Genomic DNA, 18,609 nt, shown 5'->3' on the forward strand with positions numbered 1-18,609 from the left:
TCTACCTCATCCCCCTGGTCCAGTGGTCTATAGCAGACTCCCACCACTACATCACTCTTGTTGCTCACGCTTCTAAACTTAATCCAGAGACACTCAGGTTTTTCAGCAGTTTCGTACCGGAGCTCTGAGCAGTCATACTGCTCCCTTACATACAGTGCTACTCCCCCACCTTTTCTGCCCTGCCTGTCCTTCCTGAACAGTTTATAACCATCCATGACAGTACTCCAGTCATGTGAGTTATCCCACCAAGTCTCTGTTATTCCAATCACGTCATAGTTCCTTGACATCACCAGGACCTCCAGTTCTCCCCGCTTGTTTCCAAGGCTTTGTGCATTCGTATATAAGCACTTGAGATAACCTGCTGATCGCCCCTCATTCTCAGTATGAGGCAGGAGCCCTCCCCTCACAGAATCATAGAATATCAGGATTGGAAGGGATCTCAGGAATATCACAGGCTCATAGAATCATAGAATATCAGGGTTGGAAGGGATCTCAGGAGGTCATCTAGTCCAACCCCCTGCTCAAAGCAGGACTGATCCCCAACTAAATAATCTCAGCCAGGGCTTTCTCAAGCCTGACCTTAAAAACTTCTAAGGAAGGAGATTCCACCACCTCCCTAGGTAACGCATTCCAGTGCTTCACCACCCTCCTAGTGAAAAAGTTTTTCCTAATATCCAACCTAAACCTCCCCCGCTGCAACTTGAGACCATTACTCCTTGTTCTGTCATCTGCTACCACTGAGAACAGTCTAGATCCATCCTCTTTGGAACCCCCTTTCAAGTAGTTGAAAGCAGCTATCAAATCCCCCCTCATTCTTCTCTTCCGTAGACTAAACATCCCCAGTTCCCTCAGCCTGTCCTCATAAGTCATGTGTTCCAGTTCCCTAATCATTTTTGTTGCCCTCCGCTGGACTCTTTCCAATTTTTCCACATCCTTCTTGTAGTGTGGGGCCCAAAACTGGACACAGTATTCCAGATGAGGCCTCACCAGTCTCGAATAGAGGGGAACTATCACGTCCCTCGATCTGCTGGCAATGCCCCTACTTATACATCCCAAAATGCCAGGGTTATTTAGCCCTGAGGTCACTCCAGTCTAACAGCAGACGGTGCCCGGCCCTGTTCTCACTGTAGTTAATGGGAAAACTATAGACTCTGTCTAGTTTTTGTAGCACACCTACCACCATCTTATCAGAATCTCTTCAGTGGGAACAGACCCGCAGAGCCCTATCCTGCCAGGTGGTGAGCACCTCCTGAGTAAAGGCACTCAGCTTCTATCTGTAGCAGGCCATTAATCTGTAGCAGTTGAAGAAAAGGGCAACAGTCTACCCAGATGGTCAAATACGAATGCACACTGTGTTTTCTAATTGCAATGAAAGAGGATCTCTTTAGCAGCCAAAAAAAAAAAAAAAAGCTTTAGTTTCTCTAGTTAATGGAGTTGCAGAATGCAGGCCACCCGGTGCCCTTTCTTTCCTTTAGTCTGAAATCCCTGGAGGTCATGCATGAATCCAGTTATCGCAGCCAGTTCCCGCAGGGAGGCTCAGGGGGTTGTCAAGCTCCATTGGCTTGGCAGCACAGAGATCTGAACGAGAGGAATCACAGACAGGATTCTGTCCCTTCGGGGTCATGTTGGGAAATGGTCAATATCTCCCCTCCAGTCCTCCAAGGTTTATTTTGTAAAATGTAGATGGATATTTATTTAGCTACACTGCAGCTGGGAGCTGTCTACAATCTGATTGATCTAGCACAGTAAAAACAGCAGTCTGGCCACAGTGGCTTGAGCTAGCTGCTCCTCCCGGGCAGGATTGTATTCATGTGCCTAGCCCAAGCCACCACCTGTGCCCAGTGGCTACACTGAAGGGAAGTTGTAACAGATAACGGGGCTGGGTACTTGCTTGCCTCTTCTGCCATGGCCAGTACAAACCAGCTCACTTTGTGGGACTTGGGACTAGCTTTGCACAGATACATAGAGGATATTAAAAAGATAAAGGTAAGGAGAAGCATGACTACTGCAAATGCTGAGATTTGGTCATTCCTGTTTCATTCTTTATTGCAGCTTGTTAGGTAGCCAGCTGCGGGAGGCTCTGCATAAACTGAGGGCCATTTGACACAGAGTGGCTCTTTAAAAAGTACATTGTGTTAGCCATCGCTTCAAGCCACACAAGTCGCTTTGGATGTCACAACATGGCATTCTGTTAAGAGTTAGCTTTAATGCCGTTGATGCAGTCGAATAGCTGCATTCCAGCAATCATTGAATCATAGGGTTAGAAGGGACTGCAAGGGTCATCTCATCTAACCCCCTGCCAAGATGCAGGATTTGTTGGGTCTAAACCATCCTTTTGAAAACCTCCAGTGAAGAAGCTTCCACAACCTCCCTAGGCATCTGTTCCACTGGCCTACTGCTCTTACAGATAGGAATCTTTTCCTGAGATTTAATCTAAATCTGCTGTGCTGTAGTTTGAACCCATCCATTCTTGTCCTGCCCTCTGGAGCAAGAAAGAACAATGTTTATCCATCTTTTTATGGCAGCCTTTCAAATATTTGAAGACCATTATCAAGACCATTATCATGTCCATATCATATCAAATCTCCTCTTTTCCAAACTAAACATACCCTGTTCCTTCAGCCTTTGCTCACAGGACTTGCATTCCATCCCTTTAAGCATCATTGTCGCTCACTTCTGGATCCTTTCCAGTTTCTCCACATCCTTTCTATACATTGGTGACCAAAACTGGACACAGTCCTCCAGCTGAGGCCTAGCCAGTGCTGAGTGGTGTGGTACTATCACCTCCCATGACTTGCATGTTATGCCTCTGTTAATGCAACCAAAATTGCATTTGCTTTTTTTGCCACAGCATCACATTGCTGACTCATGTTGATTGTGATCCACCACAACTCCCAGATCTTTCTCAGCAGTGCTGCTGCCAAGCCAGTTATCCCCCGTTCTGTATTTGTGCATTTGGTTTTTCTTCCCTAAATGTAGAACCTTACATTTGTCTTTGTTGAATTTCATTTTGTTGTCGATAGCCCAGTTCTCCAAATTATCAAGATCCCTCTGAATTTTAGCTTTATCTTCCAAAGTACTGGCAACTCCCCCTTTCCCCCCCCAAGCTTTGTGTCATCTGCACATTTGATCAGTATGCTCTCTATTCCTACATGCTGGTCATTAATACAGATGTTAAACAACTGGACCCAGCACAGAACCCTGTGGAACCCCACTTGAGACTTCCCTCCAACCCAACATCATTCCATTAATAGTTACTCTTTGTTTGTGTTTTTTTAACCAATTATGTATCCACTTAATGTGAGTTCCGCCAAACCTGCATTTCTCCAGCTCACTTATCAGAATGTCATGTGGGACTGTGTCAAAAGCCTTGCTGAAGTCCAGGTATATTATCTCCACCGCATTCCTCCTATCTACCAAACCAGTTACCCTGTCAAAGAAGGAAATCCAGCTGGTTTGGCATGATTTGTTCTTGATAAATCTGAGCTGGCTGCTAGTGATCACCCCTTCGTCCCCCCACTGTTGGCAAATGGAATGCTTTATACATTGCTCTAGTAGCTTCCCAGTTAAATAAATGACTTTTTGCTCTCTCTTGGTAGAGACACCCCACCATCAGTAACCTTTTCCATCTGCCTCCATTCTGCTGTTCTAGTCTGGATCCCTGCTGCTATCGCTTCAAGATAACCAACCGTGGACGACGAACCCATCAGCTCTACTGGATGACAGAAGGTTTCCCTCCATTTCGCCCGCGTAACCGTTTCCCTGCTATTAGTAATGCCAAGGGCAAGAATTCCTCCCAGAGACCAGAGACCCCCTCTCCAGTGTTTAAGCTTCATCCATTAAGGATGGAGCTGATCCCAGGCAAGACCATGGATATGATGCTGGAAGGCTTCTCTGACACCCCTAAGGTAAAGGACTGCAAGAGCTGCAGAGTTTCAATTAGGTTGTTGCAACTGGTATTTCTTAGCTGGTCCCTTGACATTTATCTTAGAAAATGATCAATGTCTTGCAAGAATTGCTGTAATGCCACAAGTTACCATGGTAGCACCAGTTGCGTTTCTTGCTTGAGCACTATTAGTCGCTAAGGCTTTTCTTGTTACTATAGCTACCATAAACCCAACATTCAAATGCCAAAATACCAGCTGACTTCTGGGGCAAGCAGCAAGTTACAGGGAGTCATGTGTTGAGGCAGAAGGGAAGCTGAAGAAATAATATAGCAGTGTCTGGAGAGATTAGGATCACGGGCAGAAAGTAATTAGAAAAATGCAAGGTAATATAATGGGAGAGGGGAATAATCCAAAACACAGCTATGTAATGGGAGGGAGTAACCTCCAACATAGTCATTACTTATATTTATAAAGAAATAAAAAAATGTCCATTTAACATGCTGTGTCCTGTTGGGAAATGTTAGACCTAATGCATTGTTTTTAAAGAACACAGAGTGATATCTTCCACTCTAAGAGGCTGTTCCCACTGATCATTATATTTGACAGCTCATTTCTCATCAATATTTTCCATTCCAGTATGCCCTAGCCCTTATGTCCCAGGGACAGCATGGGACATCAAGTATAGCACTGCTACATGCTATGAAAGGCACCAAACCCAGGCTCCAACAGGCTAATGGGGGGAAATCAGGAATGCTGAAAGTGACTTAGGTGTGATAATGGACAACAAAGTCCAGGGCTGTGTGTATGCACATTACAGCACAGGGACCTAATCAGCCCTTTCCACTGACCCCACACTCCCCTTTCCTTTCTTGAGTGAAAGGGAGCCTGCACCATCGGTGTGAGGTTTGGGAAGGACTAAGAAGTGGGTGTGAAGCTTCCTCCTTTCCTCCCCTTAGCCCAATGGAAGTCCTTCTGCAGGGTTCTGGTTTAACAGGCAGGGAGGGAGAAGAGAGGAGTTGCCAGTCAAGCTGTTCTGGATCCTCCTGCTTCAGAACTGCAGGCCATAGCTGTGCGTAGTAACGCAGAGGGAATGTTTATGAGCTTGTGTTGTCCCTGATGTCAGTGCTTTGGAATGCTCCTGGGGGAGAGGTGTCTCTGGAGTACTCACCAGCTAGCTGTCCCTCTTGGAGGAAATCTTCTGTTCCCTCCTGGGCTATGGCATGTCAGGGGAATAGATAGCATAACAGAGACAAAGGGATGTCAGTGTGGTTGCCCTTCCCTCCGGCAGATCCCCAATGGTCTATGAGCTTAGTGGGGTGGAAATCTTGTGCTATGTCATGGGGGGAGACCCTGTCTGTCCCAACTGGTGGCAGAAGAAAACCCAGTTTTCACACTTCTGCATGGCTTTTTCCAGGTAGCAGACATTCTGATTGCTGTATGGTTCTGTTGGGATATGGACACCTCATTACCTGATAGATGTTGACAAATTGGATTGGGCCTAAAGAAGAGAATCAAACAATCAGGAGGCTAGAGGGATTGACTTACTGTCAGCATCCTGACAAGAGCAGTCAGGACCAAGGGTCAGAGCCAGGTGAAACCGGGGACTGAGAGTAGCAGAGGAGTTCATGGTCAAATTCCAGGCTGGGGTTAATACCAAGGATCCGAGTCCAGATCAGGAGGCGAGATCCAAATCAAGCCAAGGTCAAAGACAGGAATTCAAGAACGAGAATGATCATGGCAGCTACAGGATATCCACTCTGTTGCCTAGACACTTCCTGGACCATCCCTTGGGTTTACATAGGGTAGGGAGCCAATTCGGAGCCATGAGGCTGCTGCCTCTCAGACCCCCCGAGGCAGGACTCTCCGTGGTCTGTGCCTACAGCAGGCATGAGTAGTGGAGCATGAGCTGGTTATAGCTGCTGCTGGGTAGCAGCATGTAGGTGTTCACTGCCCTGCAGCTATGGGCTCAAGACTGAGAAGGGCTCTGGGTACATAGCTTGGTTATGTGACAACTTTGGACTGGGAGGGTGCCAAACTCCAGGGAAGGAGAAAAATGTGTTGTTATAGCACCATAGGGGATAGCTTAGGAGTAATGGGATGAAATTGAAGAAGATTTGCAGATGATACAAAACTGCTCAAGAGAGTTAAGTCCCAGGCAAACTGTGAAGCGCTACAAAAGGATCTCACAAAACTAGGTGACTGGGGAAAAAAATGACAGACGAAATTAAGTATCGAAAAATGCAAAGTAATGCATGTTGGAAAACATAATCCCAACTATACATATAAAATGATGGGGTCTAAATTAGTTTTTACAACTCATGAAAGAGATCTTGGAGTCATGGTGGCTAGTTCTTTGAAAACATCCACTCAAAAAAACAAACAGAATGTTGGGAATCATTAAGAAAGGGATGGATAATAAGACAGAAAATATCATGTTGCCTCTATATAAATCCATGGTACGCCCACATCTTGAATACTGCGTGCAGATGTGGTTGCCCCATCTCAAAAAAGTTATATTGGAATTGGAAAAGGTTCAGAAAAGGGCAACAAAAATTATTAGGGGTATGGAGCAGCTTCCGTATGAGGAGAGATTAATAAGACTGGGACTGTTCAGCTTGAAAAAGAGACGGCTAAGTGGGGATATGATAGAGGGCTATAAAATCATGACAGGTTTGGAGAAAATAAATAAGGAAGTGTTACTTACTCCTCCTCCTCACACAAGAACTAGGTTTCACCAAATGAAATTAATAGGCAGCAGGTTTAAAACAAACAAAAGGAAGTATTTCTTCACACAACGCACAGTCAGTCTGTGGAACTCTTTGCCAGAGGATGTTGTGAAGGCCAAGACTATAATAGGGTTCAAAAAAGAACTAGATAAGTTCATGGAGGACAGGTCCATCGATGGCTATTAGCCAGGATGGACAAGGATGGTGTCCCTAGCCACTGTTTGCCAGAAGCTGGGAATGGGCGACAGGGGATGGTTCAATTGATGATTCCCTGTTCTGTTCATTCCCTCTAAAGCAGCTGGCACTGGCCACTGTCGGCAGACAGGATACTGGGCTAGATGGACCTTTGGTCTGACCCAGTATGGCCGTTCTTGTGTAAGGGAAAGTGTAAGGTGACTCTGAAAAATCTCCTGACGTGAAAGTTGTTATGTTGGTCAGTTGACTCCCAAGGAATGTGTTGCAAGCCGCAATGCAGAGGACTTTTAAAACTGGATCAGACAAACACAGAGGAGGGAGGAATCTTGCATTGACAAAGAAAAGAGCTGACTGAATTATTGGGTCCTTTCTGCCTATAATTTCTGTGATGGTTTTGAGGGCAGGTTTTCTGGCATCAGGATTCCTTTTCAATCTATTTTCCTTAATATAGCACCTGTTTTTTTAAAAATGATTCCCTCCAGTTTTATAGAAGTGTGGTGCTTGGCAAAGGGATAAATCATAAAAATAGTCATTTGATGCTTTAGTTATTATGGTCATAGGTAGCACCTAATTCACAAATGTCTTCATCCGGAGTTCCAGAACACATGGTATTATGGACATTTTAGTATTGAAAAAACAGAATGCAGTGTAAAGAAACACAGGACATTTTACAGACAGATGTATATATCTTTATGACTATAGGCCATGGTGCCCAGTGAGTGCCAAGGGTAGGTAACAGGCTGCTGTACGTGGACCTGGAACCCATTGGCTTTGTACCAGCAGCCAATACGTATCTCAATCCTGACACTGTGCTGTGACTGTTTCCTGCGCAGGTCGTGAAGGAACGGTTGATTTGCCATGCCATTATAGGGAAGCAGTCTGGGAAGGAACAGATAATGAAAGTCGACGTCACATGTGAATTCATTGCACCCATTCTGCACCTCTCCTCCAGAGAGATCACTTTCCGAGTGGAGAAGGTAAACCATTAGGCTGACTCTTGGCATTTAATAGATAGTCAGCCAAATGGCTGTTTGAAAGGATATGGTGTGTGTGTGCGCACGCATGTATGTATATACACAAACATGTGCAAAGACTGTGTGAAATCCTGGCCCCATTGAAATCAATGGCAGTTTTTCAATTGACTTCAGTGGGGTTAGGATTTCACGTTTAATAGTGTTTTATATGGTCAACCTCCTTTACAAGCATTAATTAATTATTCCCCACTGTCCCCCTGTGGCTGTGGGTAGATAAGAATGATTATCTCCATTCTACACCAAGCGACGCTCAGGGCATGTCTATGCTGGAGCTCTAAGGTGTCATTCCGAGCTTGAGTAGCCATACCTGCACTAGCTGTGATTGAGCTACCATGCTAAAAATAGATGTGCAGCTGCGGCGGTGCAAGCAGTGGGAGGGTTCCCTGCCCTGAGTACCTACTTGTCATCTTGGCTGGGATCATACTTGGGGCGGCCAGCCATGGCGGCCCCACTTCTATTTTTGCCACACTAGCTCAATCCCAGCTAGGGCGGGGGTGTTTCCTTGAGCTGGAAATTACACCTCCCAACTCCTCCCCAAGGCCACTGGGCAAGTCGCACGTTAGTGTGTTGTGTAATAAAGAACTGATCAGCTTCCATGTGGGATGGTGCCATGGCTGGCAATGCCAAGGCCACGAGCGGGGTTCCAGATCATCACACATGAATGCCAGTCAAACCATTGCCCCACCCCATTATGTGAGCTCTCGGTGCATCTGATTTAGGAAAGATTCAAAGACTTTTTAAAAATGTTGTGGAGATTATTTTTTGTTCCCTTCCATCAGTATAGCTAGGTGCCTTGGTTACCACTAGTCCATCTGTACTGGGGGAGTCATGACAAACTCTCAAAAGTACCAGTTCTATACCTAATGTTGTCATGATATGGCAGTCTGTTATACCAGGTCTTTCCAGGACGAGGATAGACTCCTAGTCCTTCACTGGAGCCATGACAATTTATACCAGTTGAGGTTCTGCCCCACTGTACTTGAAATTAGGTTGACAAGAGAAACTGTAGTTTCCTACTTTCCCTTCAGGTCCAAATGGATGCACTACAAGGTGGGTAGAAAGCTGGCTAGATTGTCGGGCTCAACGGGTAGTGATCAATGGCTCCATCTCTAGTTGGCAGCCGGTATTTAGCGGAGTGCCCCAAGGGTCGGTCCTGGGGCCGGTTTTGTTCAATATCTTCGTTAATGATCTGGAGGATGGTGCGGATTGCACCCTCAGCAAGTTTGCGGATGACACTAAACTGGGAGGAGTGGTAGATACGCTGGAGGGTAGGGACAGGATACAGAGGGACCTAGACAAATTGGAGGATTGGGCCAAAAGAAATCTGATGAGATTCAACAAGGACAAGTGCAGAGTCCTGCACTTAGGACGGAAGAATCCAATGAAACGCTACAGACTAGGGACCGAATGGCTAGGCAGCCAGTTCTGCAGAGAAGGATCTAGGGGTGACAGTGGACGAGAAGCTGGATATGAGTCACCAGTGTGCCGTTGTTGCTGAGAAGGCCAATGGCATTTTGGGATGCATAAGTGGGGCATTGCCAGCAGATCGAGGGATGTGATCGTTCCCCTCTGTTCGACATTGGTGAGGCCTCATCTGGAGTACTGTGTCCAGTTTTGGGCCCCACACTACAAGAAGGATGTGAAAAAATTGGAGAGAGTCCAGCGAAGGGCAACAAAAATGATTAGGGGTCTAGAACACATGACTTATGAGGAGAGGCTGAGGGAACTGGGATTGTTTAGTCTATGGAAGAGAAGAATGAGGGGGGATTTGATAGCTGCTTTTAACTACCTGAAAGGTGGATCCAAAGAGGATGGATCTAGACTGTTCTCAGTGATAGCAGATGACAGAACGAGGAGTAATGGTCTCAAGTTGCAGTGGGGGGGGTCTAGGTTGGATATTAGGAAAAACTTTTTCACTAGGCGTGTGGTGAAGCACTGGAATGCGTTACCTAGGGAGGTGGTGGAATCCCCTTCCTTAGAAGTTTTTAAGGTCAGGCTTGACAAAGCCCTGGCTGGGATGATTTAGTTGGGATTAGTCCTGCTCTGGGTAGGGGGTTGGACTAGATAGCCTCCAGAGGTCCCTTCCAACTCTGTTATTCTATGATTCTAAATCTGCTCTCCACACTATTGATATATGAACTGGTGTATTAACGCATCTCCATTCTTGCCAATTGCTTTTTCCTCTGTATTCATAAGGATTCGTAGACATTCTTAAGCAACTGCTGTGTTAAGAAATGTAACTCTCATACATAAGCAGTTCAATCCCACTCATCTCTGCAACCAGATTCCTGCATCTTCATCCCCTATCCTGCAGGATATCTGATGATGGGAAGCAATTTTCCCACCCCACTCCTGTTTGTTCATCCCTATTCATAGAATCATAGAATCATAGAATATCAGGGTTGGAAGGGACCCCAGAAGGTCATCTAGTCCAACCCCCTGCTCGAAGCAGGACCAATTCCCAGTTAAATCATCCCAGCCAGGGCTTTGTCAAGCCTGACCTTAAAAACCTCTAAGGAAGGAGATTCTACCACCTCCATAGGTAACGCATTCCAGTGTTTCACCACCCTCTTAGTGAAAAAGTTTTTCCGAATATCCAATCTAAACCTCCCCCACTGCAACTTGAGACCATTACTCCTCGTTCTGTCATCTGCTACCATTGAGAACAGTCCGGAGCCATCCTCTTTGGAACCCCCTTTCAGGTAGTTGAAAGCAGCTATCAAATCCCCCCTCATTCTTCTCTTCTGCAGGCTAAACAATCCCAGCTCCCTCAGCCTCTCCTCATAACTCATGTGTTCCAGTCCCCTAATCATTTTTGTTGCCCTTCGCTGGACTCTCTCCAATTTATCCACATCCTTCTTGAAGTGTGGGGCCCAAAACTGGACACAGTACTCCAGATGAGGCCTCACCAATGTCGAATAGAGGGGAACGATCACGTCCCTCGATCTGCTCGCTATGCCCCTACTTATACATCCCAAAATGCCATTGGCCTTCTTGGCAACAAGGGCACACTGCTGACTCATATCCAGCTTCTCGTCCACTGTCACCCCTAGGTCCTTTTCCGCAGAACTGCTGCCTAGCTATTCGGTCCCTAGTCTGTAGCTGTGCATTGAGTTCTTCCGTCCTAAGTGCAGGACCCTGCACTTATCCTTATTGAACCTCATCAGATTTCTTTTGGCCCAATCCTCCAATTTGTCTAGGTCTTTCTGTATCCTATCCCTCCCCTCCAGCGTATCTACCACTCCTCCCAGTTTAGTATCATCCGCAAATTTGCTGAGAGTGCAATCCACACCATCCTCCAGATTCTCTATTTCCCACAGCCAGCAATGTTGCAGAACCGCAGTTCTGTTATGTAGTCCAATGGTTCTCAGACTTCATTGCACCTCAACCCCATTCTGACAACAAAAATTACTACAGGACCCCAGGAGGGGGGACAGAAGCCTGAGCCTACCTAAGCCCCGCCATCCCGGGGGTGGGGATTGCAAAGCCAAAGCCCCACAGCCCCAGGCCAGGGGGCCAAAGCCCAAGCCCTCAGGCCCAGCAAGTCTAAGCCAGCCCTGGCGACTCCATTAAAATGGGGTCACAATCCACTTTGGGGTCCCAACCCACAGTTTGAGAACCACTGATGGAGCCCGTATGAATGAGCTGTTAGAACTCAACATTCAGGTTTAATTTGGTGCCATCCAGTTGTCCCAGCTGTCTCTCTGCATTCGGTTTGGTTCCATACCCTCTGATTTATTGGCTGTAATGACACAATCACTGCTTGAGATAAATACATTTAGTTTCCCAAACACCATCTACTTTATAGAAACTGATCATAAACCTCTGAGAAATGCAAGGTGTAAACAGGAATGAATAGGCTAGATTGGGACCCTGCCACTCTTTTTTTGTCTTTATAGCAGAAAGGACAGGAAACACTTTGCACCTGAGCTATTCAGGATCCTAGCCTAGTGCATATGCAGCACCATTTTCTTTCTTGCTTGTCTTTCTCATGCAAGTAGCCCCAGTGACTTTAATGGGACTCAGATCAGTAATATTGGCAGGATTTACTCTGTGAATGAAAGCCCTTTGTGCCAGTGAGGCTGAGAAAGATTCACTGTCTATTAGTTAAAGTGTAGGACTTGTAGTCAGGAAACCTGTGTTCTGTTGCCCACTCTGCCACTGCACTTTCCTGTGTGATCTTGGTCAAGTCATTTTACTTCTTTGTGCCTCTACTTCCCCATCTGGAAAATGGGGATAGTAATACTTCCCTGCCTCACATGTTATAGTTTATGGTAAATGCATTTGAGGGAGAAAAGGGCTAGAATGTGCAGAGTATTAATAGTGATAGAGCTGGTTGAAATTTTTCAAACTTTGCCAATTTTGGGTGTGTGAGAAAATTTTGAAATTAAAAGAAAAGGAGGGGAGAGGGAAGGGGAGAAATTGACAAAATTGAATCTTTGACCAGTTATACAGCTGGTCATAATTGTTTTTGAATTTTGATTAAATTTCAAGTTTGAACATTTTGAAAATTGGGGAAAGGAACCCAGGAAGAAATGAGGGGAAAGAATAATAGATACCAAGGCCAGAAAGGGACCATTGTGATCATCTAGTCTGACCTCTTGTATACCACAGGCCCGAGAACGTTCCCAAAATAATTCCTAGAGCAGATCTTGTAGAAAAACATCCAATCTTGATTTTAAAATTGTCAGTGATAGAGAATCCACCATGACACTGGGTAAATTGTTCCAGTGGCTAATTACTCTCACTTAAAATTTTATGCCTTATTTCCTTATCCTTATTTTTTCTTGTGACATTGTAGAAACACAAAGCTACACCCTGCTTCATACAGAAAATGCTTTATCACCACCCTAACAGAGCCACCCCGGCCGTGTCCGCACAAAGATTTGCATGTTGGACTTTGCTCATGCCACAAAGGCTGTAGAAATGAGTTGCCGTGCTGTGTGGAGGGTTGAAATCTCCCCCCCAGTCCCAGTCGCCTGCCTGCAGCCCAGTCGTCATAGTGGGCATGTGCTTTTCCTGGGTTTCTCTTGCTTTCTCACACGGCTTTGCATCTACACAGCACCCCAGTGATGTCCTGACTTCACAGTATGAACCTCTGATCTTAAAGAACATCTCCTCCCTGCCACTCAGCGTTCTCCTGTCCCTTCAAGCACCCTTCTTCCTCTGTGATACAGACCAGCAAACACTGCCAGCCGAGGTTCAGGTAAGCAGAGCATAGGTTTCATGCAAGGCTCCTTGGTGTGTTTGTGTCTGAGGAGCAAAGAGCAGGTAGGTTTCCAAAGGGTAGCACTGGGATTAATTCTATATGATCATCAGCATGTTGGTCTGAATTAAATCTGAAAGCAAAGCAAACTATTGGATCATCCGACACCCACACTTCTGAGTATGTGAAATACACTTGGTCTAAGGTAACTGTTCTTAAGGCCAGGAGGTCTGAGGAGCAGCAGAGTAATGCCTTCTTTTGGGGATAGGCAGCAGGGGCCCTTGTTCTTTTGTATCTATCCATAGTAGGGAGTCCGTTCTCCACTGCAACTCATCGGGTTATCTCAAGTGCCTATACACAAATGCAAGAAGCCTGGGAAACAAGCAGGGAGAACTGGAAGTCCTGGCAAAGTCAAGGAATTATGATGTGATTGGAATAACAGAGACTTGGTGGGATAACTCACATGACTGGAGTACTGTCATGGATGGATATAAGCTGTTCAGGAAGGCAGGGCAGAAAAGGTGGGGGAGTTGCACTGTATGTAAGAGAGCAGTATGACTGCTCAGAGCTCAAGTATAAAACTGCAGAAAAACCTGAGAGTCTCTGGATTAAGTTTAAAAGTGTGAGCAACAAGGGTGATGTCATGGTGGGAGTCTGCTATAGACCACCGGACCAGGGGGATGAGTTGGACGAGGCTTTCTTCCGGCAACTCGCAGAAGTTACTAGATCGCATGCCCTGGTTCTCATGGGTGACTTCAATCACCCTGATATCTGCTGGGAGAGCAATACAGTGGTGCACAGACAATCCAGGAAGTTTTTGGAAACTGTAGGGTGTGAGCTGGATGAATGGACTATAAGGTGGATAGAAAGCTGGCTAGATTGTCGGGCTCAACGGGTAGTGATCAATGGCTCCATGTCTAGTTGGCAGCCGGTATCAAGTGAAGTACCCCAGGGATCGGTCCTGGGGCCGGTTTTGTTCAATATCTTCATAAATGATCTGGAGGATGGTGTGTATTGCACCCTCAGCAAGTTTGCGGATGACACTAAACTGGGAGGAGTGGTAGAAACGCTGGAGGGCAGGGATAGGATACAGAGGGCCCTAGACAAATTGGAGGATTGGGCCAAAAGAAATCTGATGAGGTTAACAAGGACAAGTGCAGAGTCCTGCACTTAGGATGGAACAATCCCATGCACCACTGCAGACTAGGGACCGAGTGGCTAGGCAGCAGTTCTCCAGAAAAGGACCCAGGGGTTACAGTGGACAAGAAGCTGGATATGAGTCAACAGTGTGTCCTTGTTGCCAAAAAGGCCAATGGCATTTTGGGATGTATAAGTAGGGGCATTGCAAGCAGATTGAGGGAGATGATCGTTCCCCTCTATTCGACATTGGTGAGGCCTCATCTGGAGTATCGTGTCCAGTTTTGGTCCCCACACTACAAGAAGGATGTGGAAAAATTGGAAAACCTCCAGCGGAAGGCAACAAAAATGATGAGGGGACTGGAACACATGACTTATGAGGAGAGGCTGAGGGAACTGGGATTGTTTAGTGTGCAGAAGAATGAGGGGGGATTTGACAGCTGCTTTCAACTACCTGAAAGGGGGTTCCAAAGAGGATGGCTCTAGACTGTTCTCAATGGTAGCAGATGACAGAACAAGGAGTAATGGTCTCAAGTTGCAGTGGGGAGGTTTAGGTTGGACATTAGGAAAAACATTTTCACTAAGAGGGTGGTGAAGCACTGGAATGGGTTACCTAGGAAGGTGACGGAATCTCCTTCCTTTGAGGTTTTTAAGGTCAGGCTTGACAAAGCCCTGGCTGGGATGATTTATTTGGGGATTGGTCCTGCTTTGAGCAGGGGGTTGGACTAGATTATCTACTGAGGACCCTTCCAACCCTGATATTCTGTGATTCCATGAGTGAGAGGGAGCCCCTGTCTGGCTGCTAGGACTGGCATGCTGAGGCCCTGAGGGAAGGGTGAAGAATCATAGAATCATAGAATATCAGGGTTGGAAGTGACCTCAGGAGGTCCTTTTTTGGCCCAGTCCTCTAATTTGTCTAGATCTCTCTGTAACCTATCCCTACCCTCCAGCGTATCTACCACTCCTCCCAGTTTAGTGTCATCTGCAAACTTGCTGAGGGTGCAGTCAATGCTATCCTCCAGGTCATTAATGAAGATATTGATCAAGACCGGCCCCAGGACGACCCTTGGGGAACTCCACTTGATACCGGCTGCCAACTAGACATGGAGCCATTGATCTAGCCAGCTTTCTATCCACCTTATAGTCCATTCATCCAGCCCATACTTCTTTAACTTGCTGGCAAGAATACTGTGGAAGACCATGTCAAAAGCTTTGCTAAAGTCAAGGAATAACATGTCCACTGTTTCTGTCCAGCACTGCTCTCTCCAGAGTGCTAGCTTCTTTCTGCCTGCCAGGCACCCAGTCCTCCCTCCTTGAACTACAGGGAGTAACTGACCCTGCTCTGTCCTGCGGCTTTTATACTGGCCTGCCAGGCTCTAACTGGCAGCTCCTTGCAGCCCCTCTTCTATTGGCTGCTTCTTGCACAGCTTCCACAGGGCTCTATTAACCCTTACAGGCCAGTGTGGGGCCAATGCCACATCGCAAGGTCTTGTGATAGACCCCACTCCATTTAAAGAGGGGTTAGCCAATCCACAGGCGAAGGTCCATCCAGGTGATCCCAAGCATAGGCACCGATGGGGTGGGGTGTGGCCTTGAGGGAAGGGGTGGAGTTCAGGCAGGGCTGGGGGCAGAGCGAGGGTGGGAAGGATTGGAGTGGGGGCATGGGTGGAGGGTAGGGGGGGTTGAGCACGCCCCGGGTAGAGAGGAAGTTGGCGCCTATGATCCCAAGGCTGGTGTATAGGCTCCTCAAGGGAGGCAGTTGCTCCAGTTTCCTCAATATCACTACCTGGCCAGGAGCATTCCCCTTGCCTAGTAGTTCTGGTAGTCTGCCCCTGCTCCGGCCCCTGCTCCAGCCTCAGCCAGCTGCCTTGTGTTCTGACACGCCTATGTCAATGGAGTTACACTGAAGTAAAACCAGTGCAAGTGAGATCAGAATCAGGCCTGCTGACTCATCACACTTGCCATAGTATTGCATGAAATTGCCACATCACTTCCTGGCAAGAAATGTTCTCCTCGGTTTGGGTTGAGCAAAACCATTGGAGCTTGAGGTTTTGCAAACTTCAGACTAATTTAGAGGTTTGACAGAACTAGTTTGAGTTCCTGACCTTTTTTCTTGACTCATGTTTCCCTCCCCCACCCAAATGGTTATTCACTTACAAAATCGGGAACATAGGGAATCCTGTGTTCTGTATTAGTGATAGGGGACTACCCCTTGTATTTAGGACTTTGTGGTTACCAATTTGTTGCAAACAGTAGCCACTTAATAGTGACAACAGGGCTAGCCGTAAGATCCTCCTGCTCAAAAAGCACCATCCCCTAGCACTTCAGTTAAAGGAGATGCTCTATAACTATGAACAGGACAGGGCTTATGGCACATAGAGGAGCAGTTCTTATTTTATAGTTTTATACAGGAGCAATAGTGACACACAAATCACAGCCAGTTCACAGTATGCTGTCTTTATTTCTTCCATTGGCTTTTTTCTCTCTGTACTGTTCGCTTTTTTTTCAATCCCTCGTAAATACAACATGAACCCAGCAATGTACTGGTTAGTCAAAACTTTGAGGGGTTCAAAATTCAGCAAAACTATTATCTGCTGGATTGATGCAATGCAGAGGAATGTGTGTGAATCTGACAAGGTCTGAAACATGACTCGTTGGGGGGTGATCTGCCAGACACTTAGACATGCTATAACGAGGCTTAGAGATGGATGGGCTGAGATGCCCATATTTTTTTCATGGTTTGTCATTGTGCGTTTGTGCATTTCACGCCATTGGACCAGTAAAGTTCAGTCCAACGGTGATTAACCCCTGTCTGTCTCAATACAGCCCAGGACACTAGAGACTGGAGAGGAGCAGCATCTCTCCATCAGGTTTGACCCTTCCTACAGAAAGGATTTGAACATCCGGGTTGCAGAGGAGGTCCTGACTATCCGGTATCTGGAACACCCTCATGAGGACCAGGTCACGCTTCGGGGTGAAGTGCACTTCCCAAACCTCCACTTCCAGACTATGGATTTGGATTTTGGCTGCATCTTGAATGACACCGAGGTTGTACGTTACATCAAAATGACCAACTGCAGCCCGCTCTTCGTCAAGTACCACTGGTCCTTTCTGATGGACAGTGATGGGAACCAGATAAGGTAGAGGCGGCATTGCCTAATCTATTATCCTTGGAGCTTTCCTCTTTCTTGTGTTAGTGTTTTGTTCCTTCATGAAACCCAAGACTTTGCATGGAATTGGACTGATTTCTTTAAACTTCCTCCATTTGGAAATAGTTCCCACTGTCTCTGCTCTGACAACCTGCCAGTCTGATTGGGGGAGGCTAGCTGCGTGAAAGCCAGATGGGGTGTTGGGGAGGTTGTGCTTGAGAGGCAATATCCATCCTGCTAAACCAAGGCCACAATAGGAGTTGACAGATTAGCCCCCTACCTTTGCAGCTGCTTGTCTAATCGGTGGACTCAGTCGCAACTGAAGCCCTTTCATATAATTTGTGGGAGGTGTAGGGGCCAATGGATTCACAAAGCCCTATATCCCATAGTTACGCCCATGCCAGCAGCCTGTTCATGACATTAATAGTGCAGAGGCCCAATCTACTGCCCCTCCACTGCAAAGCCCAGTGCGGCCCCAGTGGGGGTGTAAGGTGGTATGGAGGGCTTTATCAGGCCTCCTTGCCCGGTGTGGGATTCTGCCCCTAGTAGGGGTTTTTTTTCTAACCTATTAAAGTGCTTATCACATGCACTGAACTGTTGTTAAAAACAATCTGTAAAGGAATAGTGAATTCTGTAGCTCAGCCATCAATGTTCTCTGCTCAGCCGTCAGTATTGTTTGCCTGCATGTCCTTAGGGAATCAGAACTGCTCAGCTTTGTTTTGAGGGTTCCCAAGCCAAGGAAAATGCGTTGAGCCATTCTTGCAGTATAACCATCAGAGCACGTCTATAAATACATGCCCAGCAGCTCTCCCCAGCTCAGCACACTACAACAGTAGAGTTTGGGCAGTTGTTCTAATTACAGTAGCAAATGTTTTTTTCAGAATGCCCCAGGAAACCTGACAAACTTAACCGCTGAGTATTGATGTGCTGCCATTCTGAATAACATAAGCCATCAGTAAATAATTTCACTTAGGAAACTGGGGTCTGGCTCACAGGAGGGACCTTTTGGGAAGTGGAGGAGATCAGATATTGATACTTGGAGAGTTTGGGGAGTAAATTCAGACATTGGAGTAATTCATTCAGGGTTTGAGCCTGCCACCAAGTGCTGGGTGCCCTCAGCTCCCACTGAAGTTCATGCCCCTTGCAGAATCAGGCTAGCAAGGATCCCAGGATAGAGAAGAGAGAAAAGGCTGGAGGGGCAGGTGGAATACATGGACTGGGGGAAAGTCATCGGCTGTTATATCAATGCTTGGAGGCTCCAGTCATCTCCAGGCA

The 18,609-nt window shown here is 46.6% G+C and overlaps 1 protein-coding gene across 1 annotated transcript in view; it reads left to right on the forward strand.

The window, feature by feature from the left end:
• HYDIN (HYDIN axonemal central pair apparatus protein) overlaps positions 1–18,609 on the forward strand; it is a 427,107-nt gene that overhangs the window by 223,128 nt on the left and 185,370 nt on the right. The window contains exons 20-23 of the mRNA XM_073307159.2: positions 3,653–3,908; positions 7,642–7,785; positions 12,905–13,048; positions 17,012–17,325. Coding sequence (XP_073163260.2) covers positions 3,653–3,908; positions 7,642–7,785; positions 12,905–13,048; positions 17,012–17,325 — 858 coding nt within the window. The remainder of the gene's footprint in view (positions 1–3,652; positions 3,909–7,641; positions 7,786–12,904; positions 13,049–17,011; positions 17,326–18,609) is intronic.

This window comes from Lepidochelys kempii, chromosome 12, assembly GCF_965140285.1.
Source record: "Lepidochelys kempii isolate rLepKem1 chromosome 12, rLepKem1.hap1, whole genome shotgun sequence".
In the NCBI taxonomy this organism is placed as follows: Eukaryota; Metazoa; Chordata; order Testudines; family Cheloniidae; genus Lepidochelys; species Lepidochelys kempii.